Genomic DNA, 18,316 nt, shown 5'->3' with positions numbered 1-18,316 from the left:
TAATTGCTCAGATTTTACATTCTCAGGGGGTCTGCTACCCCTGGAAGTACCCATGCAAGGACTGCAAAGGAATTGCCCAGGAAGTTTAACTTTTTCTGCACCTGGAACCATTTGAAACTCCCATTTAAATTGGAGACATTGGAGGTTCAACTCCAACAGAATAATTGCCCAGGCAAGGTTAGAAGGATTAAAACCTCATGGTATCTATGGTACTGACACCCTTCCCTCAAATATCCTTCCAAACCCTTGACTGACCCGCCCCACCCCCCCATACCACCCCACCAACCACGTGAACTCCCATACTCTCACCCAACCCAATCTACCCACTTCCTTACACAATTACTGTTTTTCCTGTCAATCTTGCTTAAACCTTTAAACTTACTTGGTTTATGGCAGCTCGTGCTGTAAAAGGAGGTCATGCCTTGATGATCTTGCCCTTTTTTAAACATTTTTTTCATTCATTCGTGGGACATGGGCGTCACTGGCTGGCCAACATTTATTACCCATTCCTAGTTGCTAGAGAGCAGTTGAGACTTAACCACATTGCTGTGGGTCTGTAGTCACATGTAGACCAGGCCAGATAAGGATGACGGATTTCCTTCCCTAAATGACATTAGTGAACCAGGTGGGTTTTTCCGACATTCGACGATTGTTTCATGGTCATCAGTAGATTCTTAATTCCAGATTTTTAAAAATTGAATTCAAATTCCACCATCTGCCATGGCAGGATTCGAATCCACGTCCCCAAAACATTAGCTGAGTTTCTGGATTGATAGTCTTGCAATAATGACACGAGGCCATCGCCTCCCCATCGTCTACACAGAAAGGACTCTGGGAGCTGCTGCACTGCAGTCTCGAGTTGCACATTTCTCACCAGACCCAGGTCACATGTCTGGCAAAGAAATGTGCAGCTCCAGATCCACTCCATCTGACGAAGGAGCAGCGCTCCGAAAGCTAATGGCATTTGCTACCAAATATACCTGTTGGACTTTAACCTGGTGTTGTTAAAACTCTTACTGTGTTTACCCCAGTCCAACGCTGGCATCTCCACATCATAAGTAAAAAGGAGCAGAGGGGCAACTTGATAGTAATTGCCACAGAAGTTCTGAGCCAATATCTTATGCTAAAATAAAATATATTGTGGATTCAGTGAAGTTAAAACCAAACAAAAATCTGGAAACTGTGACAATTATCAGTGCCCAGCATTAGGTATCTAGCCAAGCAAATTATTTTTAGTTTAGCTGTTGTTGTCTAATTGTTGTTTAGATTTGAGTACAACGAGGTATCCCTGCGCGGTGGTCTGCAGGTTAAACCCGATGCTGTATAATTCACTTTTTCAGTAAGAGTTGACTTCACACAAGGAGATAGACACATGGAGATGAATCAGTCTTTTGGGTGATGGTACAGAAGTTCAATTCTGAACTTCAATTCTGGCAGAGTTCTTTTTTTCAGTGCTACTTCTTGGTAGATTGAAAAATGGCAGGCTGAGTTTTTTAGTTCCACAGTGCAATATTACTGATTCCACAAGCAGGGTCCATGTCACATCACTCCCACCCCCTATGCTCTGGTATTGACAAAGGGTATGTATCCCTTTGTCTGGGTCCCTGAGATTATTACATGTTCCAATCATTAAGACTTGAAAAAAAGGTTCCTAGCTGGTGAATAGGCTCTGCTTGGCCAGGCCTGAGTTATGAAATGCAAATTGGTCTTTTTATAGTTCTCTTTGAATTTGGTCTCTGCGGCCCACAGGATTGTTAGTGTTTCTTTAGAGATAACAAGGGACAAGTTTATGTGATACTGCCATTTTCGTTCCTTTTGTTCAGGCTCACAGACAGACATAGCTTCAGAGCTTTTTTTTATTTTAGAAATTAGCAATGAGATTATTTGTATATATTTTATAAAAGAAATACAGGGTGATGTCTTAGTCCCCTGACAATATGAACAAAGATGTAATTCCTGAATCAAAATGACAGAATATATGCACTACAAAAAAATCGCCTAACAAAGCCCTTATTAGATGAGGTCAGTTTGTGCAACACCCTCACCAATTCTAATACTAATGCTTGAGGAAGTTGCCACTTGAAGCTGTTACCATGGAGTGGATGAAATTGTTCAATAGCTATACAAACCAGCTTTTTGTACATGGAAAAATACTGATACATTATCGAGAAATCAAATAAGGTAATCATCCCAGTTTTGAGTACTTTTCAACAATGCATTTTCATTTTAGGTTGATTTTCAAATTAGTGAACTTTTTCTAATAGATCTCCCAGCCATGACCTCAATTTTTGAATTAGCATGGTTGGCAAGCCTCAAGAGACTGAAATAACTGTTCCTGCTATTATTCCTGGACAAACTGGCCTATCTGTCCTACATGCAGGAAATAGAGATAGAAGTTAAAAATAAGATTTTAAAAATAAGGTAACGAAAATGTTTTATTAAGTAATAAGCTAAGATATTATCCCTATAAGTATGTAGACTGAATATCCAACAGATTTCATTCAACAATTCACTTAATTACCTTCTATCACAATCATTTTAATAATTTTAATATCACAAATATGAAACAAAAGTACCAAGATTCGCACAAAATTATTATGCTCAAAAACATTATTTGGCAATAAATGTTTCTTTTCACAGTGAATTTACATTCATTTGCCTTACTTGGCTTGACTCTAACGATTTACAATTTCTGCTACATGATTTCTACTAACCATTCTCTACATCCTTAGCGCCACTCTCATTATCTACATCAATTTCCTTGGTCTTTGTTAATGAATGTTCCATTATCAGTGTCAAAGGCAACATCTATAGTATTACTTTCTCCATTTTTAGTGTCACTGTCTGCATTTTTAATGTTTGTTGAAGTATGAAATATTTAATAATGGAGCCCATTATAAATTCTTCCCTCATGAATCAAAATAGAGATTTCTTGGTGATCCTGCTCAGTTGTTATACATTGTTTTTCAAGTAGTGTTTTTATTTTGTTGTTGTTCCCTTGGGTGGCTCACCTAAGGGTGGCAATTGTACTTTGCCATTTGTGTAACACATTAATGGTGGCTGTTTTTCCACTTTGTTGCACCACAATACCTCTGATCTACTGCCAATATCATTCTCTGGGCCTGCCTCATAATTATGCTGAGGATCAGAGTTTAAACCTTCCTTAAAGAACCTTGGTGTCTTATTTGCAGCTCTGGTGGTTCTTGCATTCTGTTGCTCTCTGTCAACTTCTTCCCTTCTTACTCTAGCTTCTTTATCTTCCCTTGTTCTGTGTGCCACCTGCCATTTCCCTTACCAAGTGTACTGTCTCAGAACATAAATTGCATGAAACAAATAAAATCTTTAAAAAAAGAAAACAAATGAAACATGCAAGAAAGTCAGCAATTTATGATGTAAATATGTCACATTCTTTCTTAAAATGTATGTTTAAGATTGGTTAAAGAATGTCTGAATTATAATGTCAGTAGGGGCACATTGCAGGCGGAGTCAAGCATCCGCTGCTAGGAGGCCAAAGTCTCCCTTCAGGGGGGGGTAGTTAAGTGCCAATCCCCCCAGTAGCAAACCCCTTAGCCCAAGGTATCATCCCACCAAATTTGGTTGAGATTGGCTCAAGTACCTCAGAGGAGCTTGCCAACAAATGAACAAACTTATATAATATATATAGATTATCCTGAGGCTGACCTGATGGAATAGGGACTTAATCAATGAGGCATGGCTTGGGAAAGATAATGATAATGTACAGAGAATATTTGAGCTTTGCAGTTACCACAAGCTTCGTGTAACTAACTATGTGTGACTACCGGCTCGGGTCGCTGTCTGTGTGGAGTTTGCACATTCTCCCTGTGTCTGCGTGGGTTTCCTCCGGGTGCTCCAGTTTCCTCCCATAGTCCAAAGATGTGCGAGCTAGGTTGATTGGCCATTCTAAATTGCCCCTTAGTGTCCCGGGAGGCTTAGGTAAGAGGGGTTAGAGGGTAAATATGTAGAGATATGTGGATAGGGGCTGGGTGGGATTGTGGTCGGTGCAGACTCGATGGGCCGAATGGCCTCTTTCTGCACTGAAGGATTCTATGATAATTATTTCAGAACAAGCCATGTTGCAAGGTGTCCTGGAGATATCTAAGATCAGGGAATTGGCATCAGCTGGACTTGATCATCACCAAGCCTTACTCTGAACAGCATTTTCAACAGACACAGCTATCACAGCACTGACTGTGATACATACGACTCCCTGGTGTACTTAAGGATTAGAATGCAGCTCATGAAGTTTCTCATTCAAAGCAGAAATGTCATCCTTGTGTTGATGTCAGCCATTCTGCCTACCCTGAAAAATCCAATAGTTCCTTGACTCATTGGCACTCCCCAGCAAAGCCCCACAGAATGCAATAGCGAAATTGAATATACTTCGAGAAGCTATCTATAATACCACGCTCAAAACGTATGGGAAGCGAGAGTGAAAAAATGCTAACTATTTCAAGGCTAACATCACTGTGATGAAACCTACCATTGAAGCCAAGCAGTTCACTCTCATTAGTTGCAAGAGGAATCCAAGCAAGAAGATTCCGAATACACAAAGGGCTGCTTGGAGTAAAATTCAGTGGACTGCTCACTGGTGCACAATTTTGCCAGAATATACAGATTTCCTTCAATAAGGGGAATGTTAGGACAATGTCTGAAGGGAGTAAAAAGGCAACAGGTCCATAGCAAAGAAAACAGCGCTTTTGAAAACAAAGACAGGGGAGGTCAATAATGACTGCAAAAAACAGTTAAAGGGATGGGTAGGGCACTACCTTGGGTTTTTACTCTGAGGGCAATATAGTCCCTGAAGAAGCTGAAAACACCATGTAAAAAACCTACCTGTTATGATTTTGAACCTACAGTGGGGGAGCTTAGCAAAGTCATTGACTCACCCACCATGGACAAAGCTCTAAGCCCCAGTGCTATACCACCTGAACCCATCACGCACAGGAAATCAACACTCTTGTAGCATCTGCACTAATTCTACCTCTGCTGGATGAATGATGCAGTGCCCCAGGATATGCATGAATTATACTGTGACTGTGTACAAGAACAAAGGTGACTACAGTATAGCTCTTGTTAAATTGATCATGAATGAATGCATCTATCCTGAATCCCAGTATGGTTTGTGGTCTTGAAGTATACTAGTTCCATCAGCATGCTCTCATTACTAAGCCAATGATATCTGAATGGCTCGGCCATGTTCATTGGATCGATGATAGCTTTCTACCCAAATTCCTTATGTACATAGAACCAGCTGCTGGGTTACGATCTCCTTGGTGTTCATATCTCCTTTACAAGGACATCTGCAAGCATGATATGAAGATGGTGGACATTGACGCTGACAGCTGGGAGACGATCATTGATTCCATGACTTCTGAAGACTGACTGGAAGGGAATTGAAAAAGGGGAGCAGGAACAAAAAGCTCAGCTGGCTGAGAAGGGGACCCAGAGAAAAAAAAGAGGCCAGCAAATCGTGCCCATTCCCAGCCCACTGTCTTCTCTGCAGCACTTGCAGCACAAACTGCCATGCCAGAGTAGGACTCCTGAGCCACACCAGGCGCTGCTTAACTCACTGAACACAATGTCTTGACTTAAAAAATATCTGGCATTTGAATATGGACTGAATGGATTCAATTTTTATAAGTATGGTTTTATCTTCAGTTGTAACTAGACACAGTATGTATGTATTAGTAATTTTATTTTTTCTGGGTAATTTCTAGAGCAATAAGGATGAAATAAACTAACATTTCCCTATTTTAAGTAAAAGGACTTTGTGCTGGTTTATTTTAAAGTATATGGAAATCATATATCCAAATTTGCTGATGACATCAAGTGAGGTGGCATTGTAGACAGCGTGGGTGATAACATAAAATTACAAAGGGATATTGATAGACTAGATGAATAGGAAAAACTGGCAGATGGACTTCAATATAAGTGGACCCAAAAAGGATAGATCAGGGTACTCTCTAGATGGTATGAAATTAAATGCAGTGGAGGTTCCAAGAGACTTTGGGGTTCAGGTGCACAGACCTTTGAAATGCTACGAACAGATGCAGGAAACAATTGAGAAGGCTAATAGAATGCTGGCCTTTATATCTAGAGGACTGGAGTATAAGGGCTCAGAAGTTATACTGCAGCTATACTAAACCCTGGTTGGACCCCACTTGGAACACTGTGAGCAGATCTGGGCACCACACCTTAGGAAGGATATATTGGCCTTGGGGGGTGGGGGGGTACAATATATGTTTGCAAGAATGATACCTGGACTTCAGAGATTAAGTAATAAGGAAAGATTATTCAAATTAGGGCTGTTTTCTCTATAATTTAGATGGTTGAGAGGTGATCAGATTGAAGCTTTCAGGATATTAACAGGAAAAGACAGGAAATATAAAGATAAACTATTTCCACTGGTTGGAGATTCTAGAACAAGGGGGCATAGTTTAAAAATTAGGGCCAGACCATTCAGGGGAGATGTTAGGAAGCACTTCTACACACAAATGGTTGTAGAGGTTTGGAATTCTCTTCCACAAATAGCAGCTGATGACATATCAGTTGCTAATTTTAAATCTGAGATAGATACAGTTTTGTTAAGCAAAGGTATTAAGGGATGTGGGCCAAAGGCAGGTATATGGAGTTAGGCCACAGATCAGCCATGATCTCATTGAATGTGGGGACAGGCTCAAGGAGCTGAATGGTCTCCTCCTGTTTCTACTTCCTAATGGTGAAAAGGAGACTGTTGGGGCCTACAATTTGTGAACTGTTAGTGATGGAGGGCATTAGAACTGTGTTATGATGACTGCGGAGCCCAATAACTTTCAAAAGAAAGGAATCCTCGTGGTCCCAATTGAAAGAAAACTTTCGCCGCACTGGAGGCATTGGAGAGAGTGCAGAGAAGGTTTACCAGGATGTTGCCTGGTATGGAGGGTCTTAGCTATGAGGAGAGATTGGGTAGACTGGGGTTGTTCTCCTTGGAAAGACGGAGAATGAGGGGAGATCTACTAGAGGTATACAAGATTATGAAGGGTATAGATAGGGTGAACAGTGGGAAGCTTTTTCCCAGGTCGGAGGTGACGATCACGAGGGGTCACGGGCTCAAGCTGAGAGGGGCGAAGTATAACTCAGACATCAGAGGGACGTTTTTTACACAGAGGGTGGTGGGGGCCTGGAATGCGCTGCCAAGTAGGGTGGTGGAGGCAGGCACGCTGACATCGTTTAAGACTTACCTGGATAGTCACATGAGCAGCCTGGGAATGGAGGGATACAAACGATTGGTCTAGTTGGACCAAGGAGCGGCACAGGCTTGGAGGGCCGAAGGGCCTGTTTCCTGTGCTGTACTGTTCTTTGTTCTTTAAAAACTTTTGATATAACAAACCAGCTGAAATCAACATAATTCATAAATTAATTAACAGGTGAAGGATATTTAAAGTAAAAAAGATAAATTTTACTTTAAATAGCCAATACAACAAAGATACCTCATGCATCATCATGAGCACTCGATTACTTCCTGCACAAATATGCAGTCTCAGACTTTCCAAGTTGACCTCTGTTATGTCGGATCTCCCACTTCTCACTCAATTGTTTCAGCCCTTGATTCGCATTCACCAGTGGCCGTATTCCATCCATAGCCCCTGGACTCATTTAACATCAACATGGCGTATGTCTGCAAACAGTCTTTCATGTGTCATGATAGACACGATGGCATAACTATCCAGAGTTCTTTTTTAACCAACCAAACAGCACACCCGATTTGCGGTCTGGTTCTCTATTACAAAGACTTAGCTCACTCACATGTTGCCTCACCAAAAGCATCTGGAGATGTATTTTCTTCTTATTGCCAAACAGAAAAACTGGTCCTTTCATAGAGAACTCAGCTTGCTCTCCTCGAACGAACTCTGTGTTCTGAAGTACCTGCCACAAGACAGGCTGGAACCCATTACCCCTGCAATTAGCTTTCTATTTACTTTATGTTTCATCTTTCTTTCTCATGGTAACCTTAGGTCATCTGGGTGTTACTTGGCTTTTAATTTAAACACCTTGCAAGCATTCCAGTTTAATGAGACAAACAAGGACAGTAATTCAACTATTTCTTTATTTAATACTTCTGGTACCAACTCAAACAGCCGCAACTCATTAACACTTTACTGAACTTTAACTGAACATCAGCTTTCAACTGAACTTTAACTCTTAAACTGCAAATTAACTTTAATTGAACATCAATTTTAACTGAGCATCAACTTTAACTATTTAATTGAAAATAGATGCTATCGAGTTTAAGAAAACCTTGACCAAGAAATATCCTCGATGTAGAATCTATCTTCTTCTCTGAAGCATCCTTCAGGGTACATGTCTTCTTACGACGTTTGGTCTCTTCCGGGTTATCGCTGCCAAACAAAGGCTGCACATGTCTTTTTATCCACAATCCTCCACTCGCTTCCGGAAGATTCTCTGTCATCCAGCCAACAGTGTAACCAGAAACCGATCACATGGCTCAAACGTCCAGTGAAATTATTTTTGGAACAATGCCATTACGCTTAGTTCAAACTGTATGCCCCACACATAACGGTAATAAATCAAAGCCACAATGGGCCCGATTTTACATTTTCATTCTCCAGTCCCATTCGTGCTGTGGGCGGGGCTTAGCACGGCCGAAACGATCGGAGCTTTGAACTGCGCATGCGCAGTTAGAAAAAAATTTGAAAAAGCGCGCCCGTGTCAGATCACTCCCGGGCTGCAGAAAGCGGAGAAAGTGGCCCAGGAGCGGAAAGTGGGAGCGATGGCCCCCACAGACATCACTGTCCCTCTTATCCACCTCCCCCACTACCCACACACATCACTGTCCCGCTTATCCACCCCCCCACTACCCACACACATCACTGTCCCCCTTATTCACCCTCCCTTTACCCAGACCGATCACCACCATTGCCCCCCTCCCTCCCCACCGATCACCCGCAGAGTGGCAGCAGACCCCCCAGCCCCCCCGCGCCCCCACCAGAGATATACCTGCCCCCCCCGAGATACATCTTACCCGACACCCTTCTCCCCCCCGACAACGATTGGCCCTCACTCATCCCCCCCCCAAGAGAATGGTCTGGCCTCACTCACCTCCATTCCCCCCTCCCGCCCCAGACAATGATCTGGCATCACTCATCCCCCGCCAGAGAATGGTCTGGCATCACTCACCCCCCCACCCCCCAGACAACGATCTGACCTCACTCATCCCCCCCCAAAGAATGGTCTGGCTTCACTCACCCCCCTGCCCCCCCCCCCCCCCCCCCAGGAACATCTGACCCGCCTCCTCCTCCCTCCCCACCAGACAACGATCAGCCCTCCCCCCAGCCCCTGCCAGAGATACATCTGACCTGCCTACTCCTCCCCCCCCTCCCCCCCCCACCAGACAATGATCTGGCCTCACTCCCCTCCCCCACCCCCCAAACAGAGAATGCTCAGGCCTGCCTCCCTCCTCCGCCCCCCCACCACTGATCTGAGTCAGAGAGCCGTTGGAAGCTCTGAAGCTGGAGCGCCCGATTCAGACTTTTATTTAGCAGGTCCATTATGGCGCAGTTCCAGATTGGCGAACACGGTGGTAAAGGGGGAAATGCTGATAAAGTTGGGCGGGCAGTTCCTTAATTCAATTTAAATGCATGCAAATGCATTTAAATCGCTGTTGCGCCCGTTTTGGGCGCGAATCAAATCGCCGCCATTCCCGGGTTTCGGTAAAGTGGCAATCTGCACGGACACGGGCGCGGATCACGTTAATGGCCTCACACCCGACTTTACCACGTTGAACGGGCGCGACGCAATGGTAAAATCGGGTCCAATGTCTGGGTCAAATGTAAACAATTTCCCTTGTTTGGCCAACACAGGAAGCTTCAGATCACAGCTCCCAGAGCAGAGCAACTTTATGACCTGCATCTGGTTTTAATTATAAGTTGACCAAAAATCCCAGCATGCTTAACTCTCAGCCAGAAAAGCCATTTTAAAGCCACTATTGCCATTATTGTTGTTAAATTATTGTTGCAGCCATTCTTTCTCTGTCCACATGGGCATTTCTTGGAACTTAATGATATCATAACCCAGAAATCAATTACCCTCTTCTCAGAATACTCCTCCATTTTACCTCTGTTCTTAGAGGGGACATTGTACAAAAAGGAAATAGAGGCTTTTACCAAAGCACACAGGTTATCAGAAGAATCATAGATGTAGGTGGCAAGGGACTGGACGAGGGGAGAAAGATATAAAGTTGAGATAGGAAGAAATTAGTTCAGTGGGTCACGAAGAGGTTGAAACAATGGATGCACCAAGACAATCTTGTTTGTAAAGAAGGTAGAAGTAGGCTGTTTGAGGTTGCGTGATTGTGGTGAGAGGACATTGAGGGAAGGTTTCGAGTGAAGTTGAGGTCAGCAATGGTCTTGGAAATGATGACTTGATGTTTGGTATTGAGGTCATAGTGCGGGGAGATAAAAGATAGTGTCCGAGAGTTAGCATTTGGCCTCAGGGAGAGGTCATTATGCCACATAACAGTGCCATCCTTGTGGTCAGGAATCATCACACATTGTTCAACATTTACAAAATGCCTACTCCCACACCCTATTCATTTACCTCAGCAACTTACCTTCTCCCTTTAAGTAAGACATAGAACATAGAACAGTACAGCACAGTACAGGCCCTTCGGCCCTCGATGTTGTGCCGAGCTTTGTCGAAACCAAGATCAAGCTATCCCACTCCCTATCATTCTGGTGTGCTCCATGTGCCTATCCAATAACCGTTTGAAAGTTCCTAAAATGTCCGACTCCACTATCACAGCAGGCAGTCCATTCCACACCCCAACCACTCTGAGTAAAGAACCTACCTCGGACATCCCTCCTATATCTCCCACCATGAACCTTATAGTTATGCTCCCTAGTAACAGCTACATCCACTCAAGGAAATAGTTTCTGAACGTCCACTCAATCTATCCCCCTCATCATCTTATAAACTTCTATTAAGTCGCCTCTCATCCTCCTCCACTCTAAAGAGAAAAGCCCTAGCTCCCTCAACCTTTCCTCATAAGACATACCCTCCAAACCAGGCATCATCCTGGTAAATCTCCTTTGCACTCTTTCCAATGCTTCCACGTCCTTCTTATAGTGAGGTGACTAGAACTGCACACAATATTCCAAATGTGGTCTCACCAAGGTCCTGTACAGTTACAGTATAACCCCACGGCTCTTAAACTCAAACCCCCTGTTAATAAACACTAACACACTATAGGCCTTCTTCACGGCTCTATCCACTTGAATGGCAACCTTCAGAGATCTGTGGATATGAACCCCAAGATCTCTCTGTTCCTCCACATTCCTCAGAACCCTGCCGTTGACCCTGTAATCCGCATTCAAATTTGTCCTACCAAAATGAATCACCTCGCACTTATCAGGGTTAAACACCATCTGCCATTTTTCGGCCTAGCTCTGCATCCTATCAATGTCTCTTTGCAGCCTACAACAGCCCTCCACCTCATCCACTACTCCACCAATCTTGGTGTCATCTGCAAATTTACTGACCCACCCTTCAGCGCCCTCCTCCAAGTCATTGATAAAAATCACAAATAGCAGAGGACCCAGCACTGATCCCTGTGGTACACCGCTGGTAACTGGTAACCGCTAAGACCTTCAAACTCAACTGTTTTACGACAGTTAGTGCCATAAGAGGGGGCATGCCCTGCTTTGCTCACCTCCTTTTGCACTTTGTCGCTGGAGCTGAGGGTGCACTTCACTTCTTTAATCTCAACAGACCTGAGTCAAAAGGTCAGGTGAGGCAGGCGCTTCCCATTTCAAGCACAGGTAAGTTGCTAGAGTGACATTCCGCCATTGATTGCCACTTCAAGAAAGTATGTCATTTGATTTTGGTCCTTGTTAGTTGTTAGAAAAATTTGGGATTAGCAAACATCTTGCAGTAATCACCTCACTTTTTCCATCAGACTCTAATGTTTATTGTAATACTCAGGTAATGGTGCACTTTCCATTCACATACTCTGCACTTACTTTGGGCCCGTGAAGTCACTGCAGGGTCGGACAATTAGAATCAAAGAAACCCTACAGTACAGAAAGAGGCCATTCGGCCCATCGAGTCTGCACCGACCACAATCCCACCCCACCCTATCCCCATATCCCTGCATATTTTACCCATTAATCCCTCTAACCTACGCATCTCAGGACACTAAGGGGCAATTTTTTAGCATGGCCAATCAACCTAACCCACACATCTTTGGACTTTGGGAAACCGGAGCACCCGGAGGAAACCCACGCAGACTTATTAAAATGGTGCAACCAAAATCTATCAGTGCAGTGACCTCTTCACAATTGAATTTTATGGGCTTAAGAAAAATACACTGGGTTGTCTCAACATAGCTCATATGGCCTGTGAGGGAGGATAACCTCCAAGATCACATTACAAACGATGTCAATCAACCAGGGTTCTGGGTTCTGAGACTTGCAACCCATAGATTCCCCAATCCATAGATTTCTCAATATTAGGGCATTGTCTTGCCCAGGCTTGTCCAATGTTTTTGTGTGGGAGCCATACCACATTTTAACTTTTCTCAGACCCGAGGGGGTGGGGGGTGCATGACAAATTTAAGGAAGATGAGGTTTGACACAACAGTAAACATGAATTTCAAAATGAGAAGTTGAGGAATGAAAAACAACTTGCTGAGGAAAAGAAGTCTTAATAACAAATTTATAATTTTAAGAATAAGTAATTAATAAAGATATCCAATAGAGTGTGAACGGGTGAGAATCTGCATCTCCAGCTCACTCCCAGTCTCAGTGTGCTCACTTATCTTCACCAACTGAGAGGTGGGTAAGAGTGCCTATTGGTGTGTGGGGGTGGAGGTAAATGAGAACCCTGAGACTGAGCCAAACACACACACTCCCCTACCTCTCAGCCTCCTCTCTCTTTCTTTCACACACATGCTCAGCCTCCTACCCCACACACACTCTCATCTCTCACCCACAAACACTCATTCACTCCCACACTCATGCTCACTGACCTAGTTTTCTCAATTGCAAGCCAGCTTGTCCACTATCAGAAATTGCTTTGTTACTGCCTCCAACACCTGGGCATCTGCTGGCTGTCCTTGTCTGATCTGATTCCTAACCGTTGGTAGTTGAGTTTGGATGTATCAGTCCACGACAACTAGTTCCATGTCCTTGCCAGATGATATTTTAAAATTCTTTCATGGAATATAGGCTCCAAGTTTACTGTGAAAATCCCCTAGCACTGACAAGGCCAGCATTTATTGCCCATTCCTAATTGCCCTTGGACTCAGTGATTTGCTGGGCCATTTCAGACAGCAGTTAAGAGTCAACCACATTGCTGGAGTCGCTTGAAGGCCAGACCAGACCAGGTAAGAATGGCAGATTTCCTTCACTAAAGAACAGTAGTCAGTCAGGTTGGTTTTGAGGATAATTGACGGAAGTTTAATGGTCACCATTACTGAGACTTGCTTTCAATTCTAGACTGTTTTTCATTAATGGAATTTAAATTCCATCAGCTGTCATGGTGGGAATTGAACTTGCGCCCCCCAGAGGATTAGCCTGGGCATCTGATTACTAATCAGTGATGTTACCTCTATGCCACCATCTCCCCAGCCTGTTGCCTCCACTGAGCCAGGTGTTTGTTACCTGTGATTTTGGCCCAGGCTTGAAACAATAATGCCTCATGCATCAGAGTAACTCTAGCATGGGCCTGAGTTTCCTCTTTCAGTGTCTGGTAATCAAAAACATCTGTTTCAAGTCAACAGTTTGCCATGTTTGTCCCTCCTATCAAAAAAGGAGTCACAATCTTTGTCTACTTTTTTTGGCCACTTTTCTGCCTTGGCATAATTCAAAGGCCAAAATCTAAGCTTCTTATCTGTTGTAGTACCAATTTAGGTCATATAGACCGTGGGTCTGTCATCTTGAATCCAACAGACACCTGTATCAATTCTGAATTGTTACTTTAGTTCTTTCCACATTCACAATCCAATTCCTTCTTGCTGGAGTTTGTAGAACCCTTTCATCTGCTCCTGTATTGTCAGGAAAATCTGCAAGAAAGTCTCTCAGCATTTCCTTCATAATAGTGAATCTTGGATTTTGAGACCAAAATCAACTTCTATACTATGGGAGAAACTTTGCCAGCCCCTGAAGGCAGTTTTGAACACATTGGGATGGTCGGAAAATTAGAGACTAATATATTGGACCCACTTACTAAGCTTGTTCCCGCCTGCAGCCACTTTCCCAGGCTGTGTTGATGAAGTCGACGAGATCCCCACAGCTGAGCTTGAAGGCAACTGATAAAACCATAAGACATAGGAGCAGAATTAGGCACTCAGCCCATCGAGTCTGCTCTGCCATTCAATCATGGCTGATATTTTTCTCATTCCCATTCTCCAGCCTTCTCCCCATAACCCCTGATCCCCTTATTAATCAAGAATCTATCTATCTATCTATCTATCTATCTATCTATCTATCTATCTATCTATCTATCTATCTATCTATCTATCTATCTATCTATCTATCTCTCTCTCTCTCTCTCTCTCTCTCTCTCTCTCTCTCTCTCTCTCTCTCTCTCTCTCTCTCTCTATCTCTCTCTCTATCTCTCTCTATCTCTCTATCTATCTCTCTATCTATCTCTCTATCTATCTCTCTATCTATCTCTCTATCTATCTCTCTATCTATCTCTCTATCTATCTCTCTCTCTCTCTATCTATCTCTATCTCTCTCTCTCTATCTATCTCTATCTCTCTCTCTCTTAAAGACACTCAATGACCTGGCCTCCACAGCCTTCTGCAGCAAAGAGTTCCACAGATTCACCACTCTCTAGCTGAAGAAATTCCTCCTCATCTCTGTTTTAAAGGACGGTCCCTTTAGCCTGAGGTTGTGCCCTCTGGTTCTAGTTTTTCCTACTCGTGGAAACATCCTCTCCATATCCACTCTATCCAGGCCTCGCAGTATCCTGTAAATTTCAATAAGATCCCCCCACATTCTTCTAAACTCCAACGAGTACAGACCCAGAGTCCTCAACTGTTCCTCATGACAAGCTCTTCATTCCAGGGATCATTCTTGTGAACCTCCTCTGGACCCTTTCCAAGGCCAGCACATCCTTCCTTAGAAATGGGGCCCAAAACTGTTCACAATACTCCAAATGGGGTCTGACCAGAGCCTTATACAGCCTCAGAAGTACATCCCTGTTCTTGTATTCTAGCCCTCTCGACATGAATGCTAACATTGTATTTGCCTTCCTAACTGCCGATTGAAGCTGCACATTAACCTTAAGAGAATCTTGAACAAGGACTCCCAAGTCCCTTTGTGTTTCTGATTTCCTAAGCATTTCCCGTTTAGAAAATAGTCTATCTCCATTCCTCCTTCCAAAGTGCATAACCTCACACTTTTCCACATTGTATTCCATCTGCCACTTCTTTGCCCACTCTCCTAACCTGTCCAAGTCCTTCTGCAGCCCCCCCCTGCTTCCTCAATACTACCTGTCCCTCTACATATCTTTGTTTCATCTGCAAACTTAGCAACAGCACCTTCAGTTCCTTCTTCCAAATCATTAATGATATGGCTAAGAAGGCAGTTGAGAGTGATTTTAGCTCTTTCCCAACAGTGAAGCAGTTTCATGCTGTGTCTTCTTTCGAACAGTTAGGAAAAGTGAGAGCATAATGTGACTTTACTCAGTTGGACCTGGTTAACTGTAACCAATTGTCGGGTAACATCAGTCCCTTGTCGGGCTCCTCATCTAGTTTCTTTAAAGGCGTTGAATTAGCTGCTGTGGTTTCTTTTCACACCTTCTGCCCTGACAGTGTCACTCTGCACCTTGCTTGTAAATGACTCTTTCTGTTGCACCTGAATCTCACACAATTCCTTTATCAGCACGCTTCTTGGGAGTGTTCTCTCTCACACATCTGCCCTTAATGCTGTATCCCTTTTATTGGACTCTTCAGTACCTGTATTTGGGTACCCCCCATAACAGCCATTTTCCACCACAAGCGGTATACCTCATTTGGACATCTTGCTACTCACTTACACCCTGTCTGCACATTCAGTAGTCTGGGCCAGCTCTGCAGCTTTTTCTCGAGAGATTTTGGTCTCAGCCAATACTGGAGCATCAGGTGATGTTAAACGTTTGATTAAGCTGCAAGTCTGTTGGCCGCCCTTCTTCAGTTGTTATCTCATTTGCTCCAAAGTTGTGTAGCTTTTCAAGATACTGCCCCCAGTTTTCTACTTCAGGGTCAAATTGTCCTAATTTGCTGGTCAAAGGCATTTTAACATGTGCCTGTCCCCTGTTTCTTCTTATTTTCAATGCTCCAATCTCTTCCCTGTCTAGCTGTGCACTGCGATCCCCAAGGATTTGGAATGTTTTTCCCCATTACCAGTGTAATAAATTGAAGGCAAATCAAAGAACAAAAGGCTTTCTTGCCGCCAATGATCAAATAACTATATTTCCACCAGAGTCAGACAGAATAACTATGCGACAGTACACTACTCCTTCCTGGTTCTAACTGCAGATCCTCCCCTGGCCCATGATATATGCTCTTGCACTCAATTGGCTCAGCTTACTGCCTCAACACCCCATAGGGTCCAGCCCAACCATGTGGCCATTAGGGAATGCCCCCTTAAAGAGGCCACAGTACCACAGCATGTCACATGGCAACAGAGAGAGGAATGAGTGGAGTTGCAAGGTATGGTGTCTTGACCGGAGACATGTTGTGCAAAGCAGAGTCTTTATTTCTTAGCACAAAGATTTGCTTTCGAATAACAATTTGTATGAAATAATTGTCTGTGCCATCTTGCCACACTTACCCAATTCCACAATATCTTCCACTCCCTCTCATGCCAGTCCCATCCCGTACCTTTCATGTCCATCCATGTCAACACTTTCTTTTTCATCAATCCCGTGCCATCCCTCAGGGAAACTATCCTTATATTCCACTTTGTTTCTTGTTCTCACCAATCCTGCTGCTATCACCAATCAGTTGGTAGCTGCACAATCTCCAGTGCTCCATGCACCTCCGTCTCTCCTCAAATATACCCACCAACATGTGCACTCTTTAAACTGATCAATCGAAGCAGTCCAAACAGACAAAAACTGAGTGTTATTTTAGGTTAATAACTGGATTCATTATAGATTGACAAAGCAAGTCTGAATTATTATTTTAGGTTGTATGAAATCTGCTTTGGAGTTTCATAAACTATGTGGTCAGAAAAGAGAGAGCTTGGTATTGATTGGCAGATAATCAGAGGTCTGTTATGTCTCATTAATAATTTACAAAGAAAGCACCATGTTAACAACAATACAGATGAATTTGTAACTCGTTATGGTATCTTTTTTGTTACAGAGAATGGGTGGTCAGAGTCCCACCTGCTAATTTTCTCCGGGTGTTAATCTGTCTGAGATTAATAATGAGGGATCCATTTTATCAGGTTTGTTCAATAAACAATGGACCTTTACCTTTCATTCACTCAATGCTTTGTAGGTTTATGTAAAATATATGAAGACTTCTTGCCAATATTGTAATGTTGCACTAATAATTTGAAGCTAATTGCATTATTTGTTATCACTTATTCTCATTGTGCTAATTACTGGCTGCTGTTGCTGATGTTTTCACTGACTGGAAGGTGGTTTGGTATGCCACCAAAATTTGTCTTTGCTTTCAAAAAAGTTTTTGTTTGGATAAGATTTGGTCTGGTTATTTTTATTTCACTTTTTTTTTAACCATTCCTGAATAGAAATGAGTGGGTCAAAGCAAACCTGTGAAAATAAACCCACCTAAATTAACAAAACGAAAATGGTGCCAATTCCCTAGTGAAGCAGTGTTGTCAGGGACAGACTCAGGAAAATCTCTACTAATGAGTTTAATTGGGTGAGAAATTCAGTAGCATGGTACCGCTAAAGCCTACCTCAAGTTTCCTTGCACTCAATGTGCAGCTCACCACTTTCTGCGTGACATTGCTGAAGTAGACTACTGAGGGTACACCAGTGTGCACTAATGGATGCTATCCTAATGGGCCTGATGCAATACCAGGACTAAATTTGTTCAGTGCATGTGCTAGCAGCATCTTTGTTAACCACTCCTGAAACAACAGGTTTTCCGAAACATGTGAATCTTGTTCTGGGGCTGTTTAAAGGAACACTTAACAGTTAACAAGTGAGATACTTATGATTTGCCTTTGTTAAGGCAAAGTTTGTGGAGGTACTGTAATGAGTTTCTTTTGCCATTTGGACATTTTGCTGATCATAGTAAGGATGGAAATATCAATGTTTTGCACAGTTATAGGGC

At 43.1% G+C, this 18,316-nt stretch overlaps 1 protein-coding gene across 1 annotated transcript in view; it reads left to right on the top strand.

Moving 5' to 3' along the window:
- nek10 (NIMA-related kinase 10) overlaps positions 1-18,316 on the top strand; it is a 229,702-nt gene that overhangs the window by 10,668 nt on the left and 200,718 nt on the right. Inside the window, exon 4 of the mRNA XM_078200564.1 lies at positions 17,375-17,459. Within this exon, the coding sequence (XP_078056690.1) occupies positions 17,375-17,459 (85 nt within the window). The remainder of the gene's footprint in view (positions 1-17,374; positions 17,460-18,316) is intronic.

The sequence above is a fragment of the Mustelus asterias genome, chromosome 2 (genome assembly GCF_964213995.1).
Source record: "Mustelus asterias chromosome 2, sMusAst1.hap1.1, whole genome shotgun sequence".
Lineage (NCBI taxonomy): Eukaryota > Metazoa > Chordata > Chondrichthyes > Carcharhiniformes > Triakidae > Mustelus > Mustelus asterias.
Note: the sequence above shows the minus strand (reverse complement) of the source record. Positions and strands in the feature narration are given on the sequence as shown.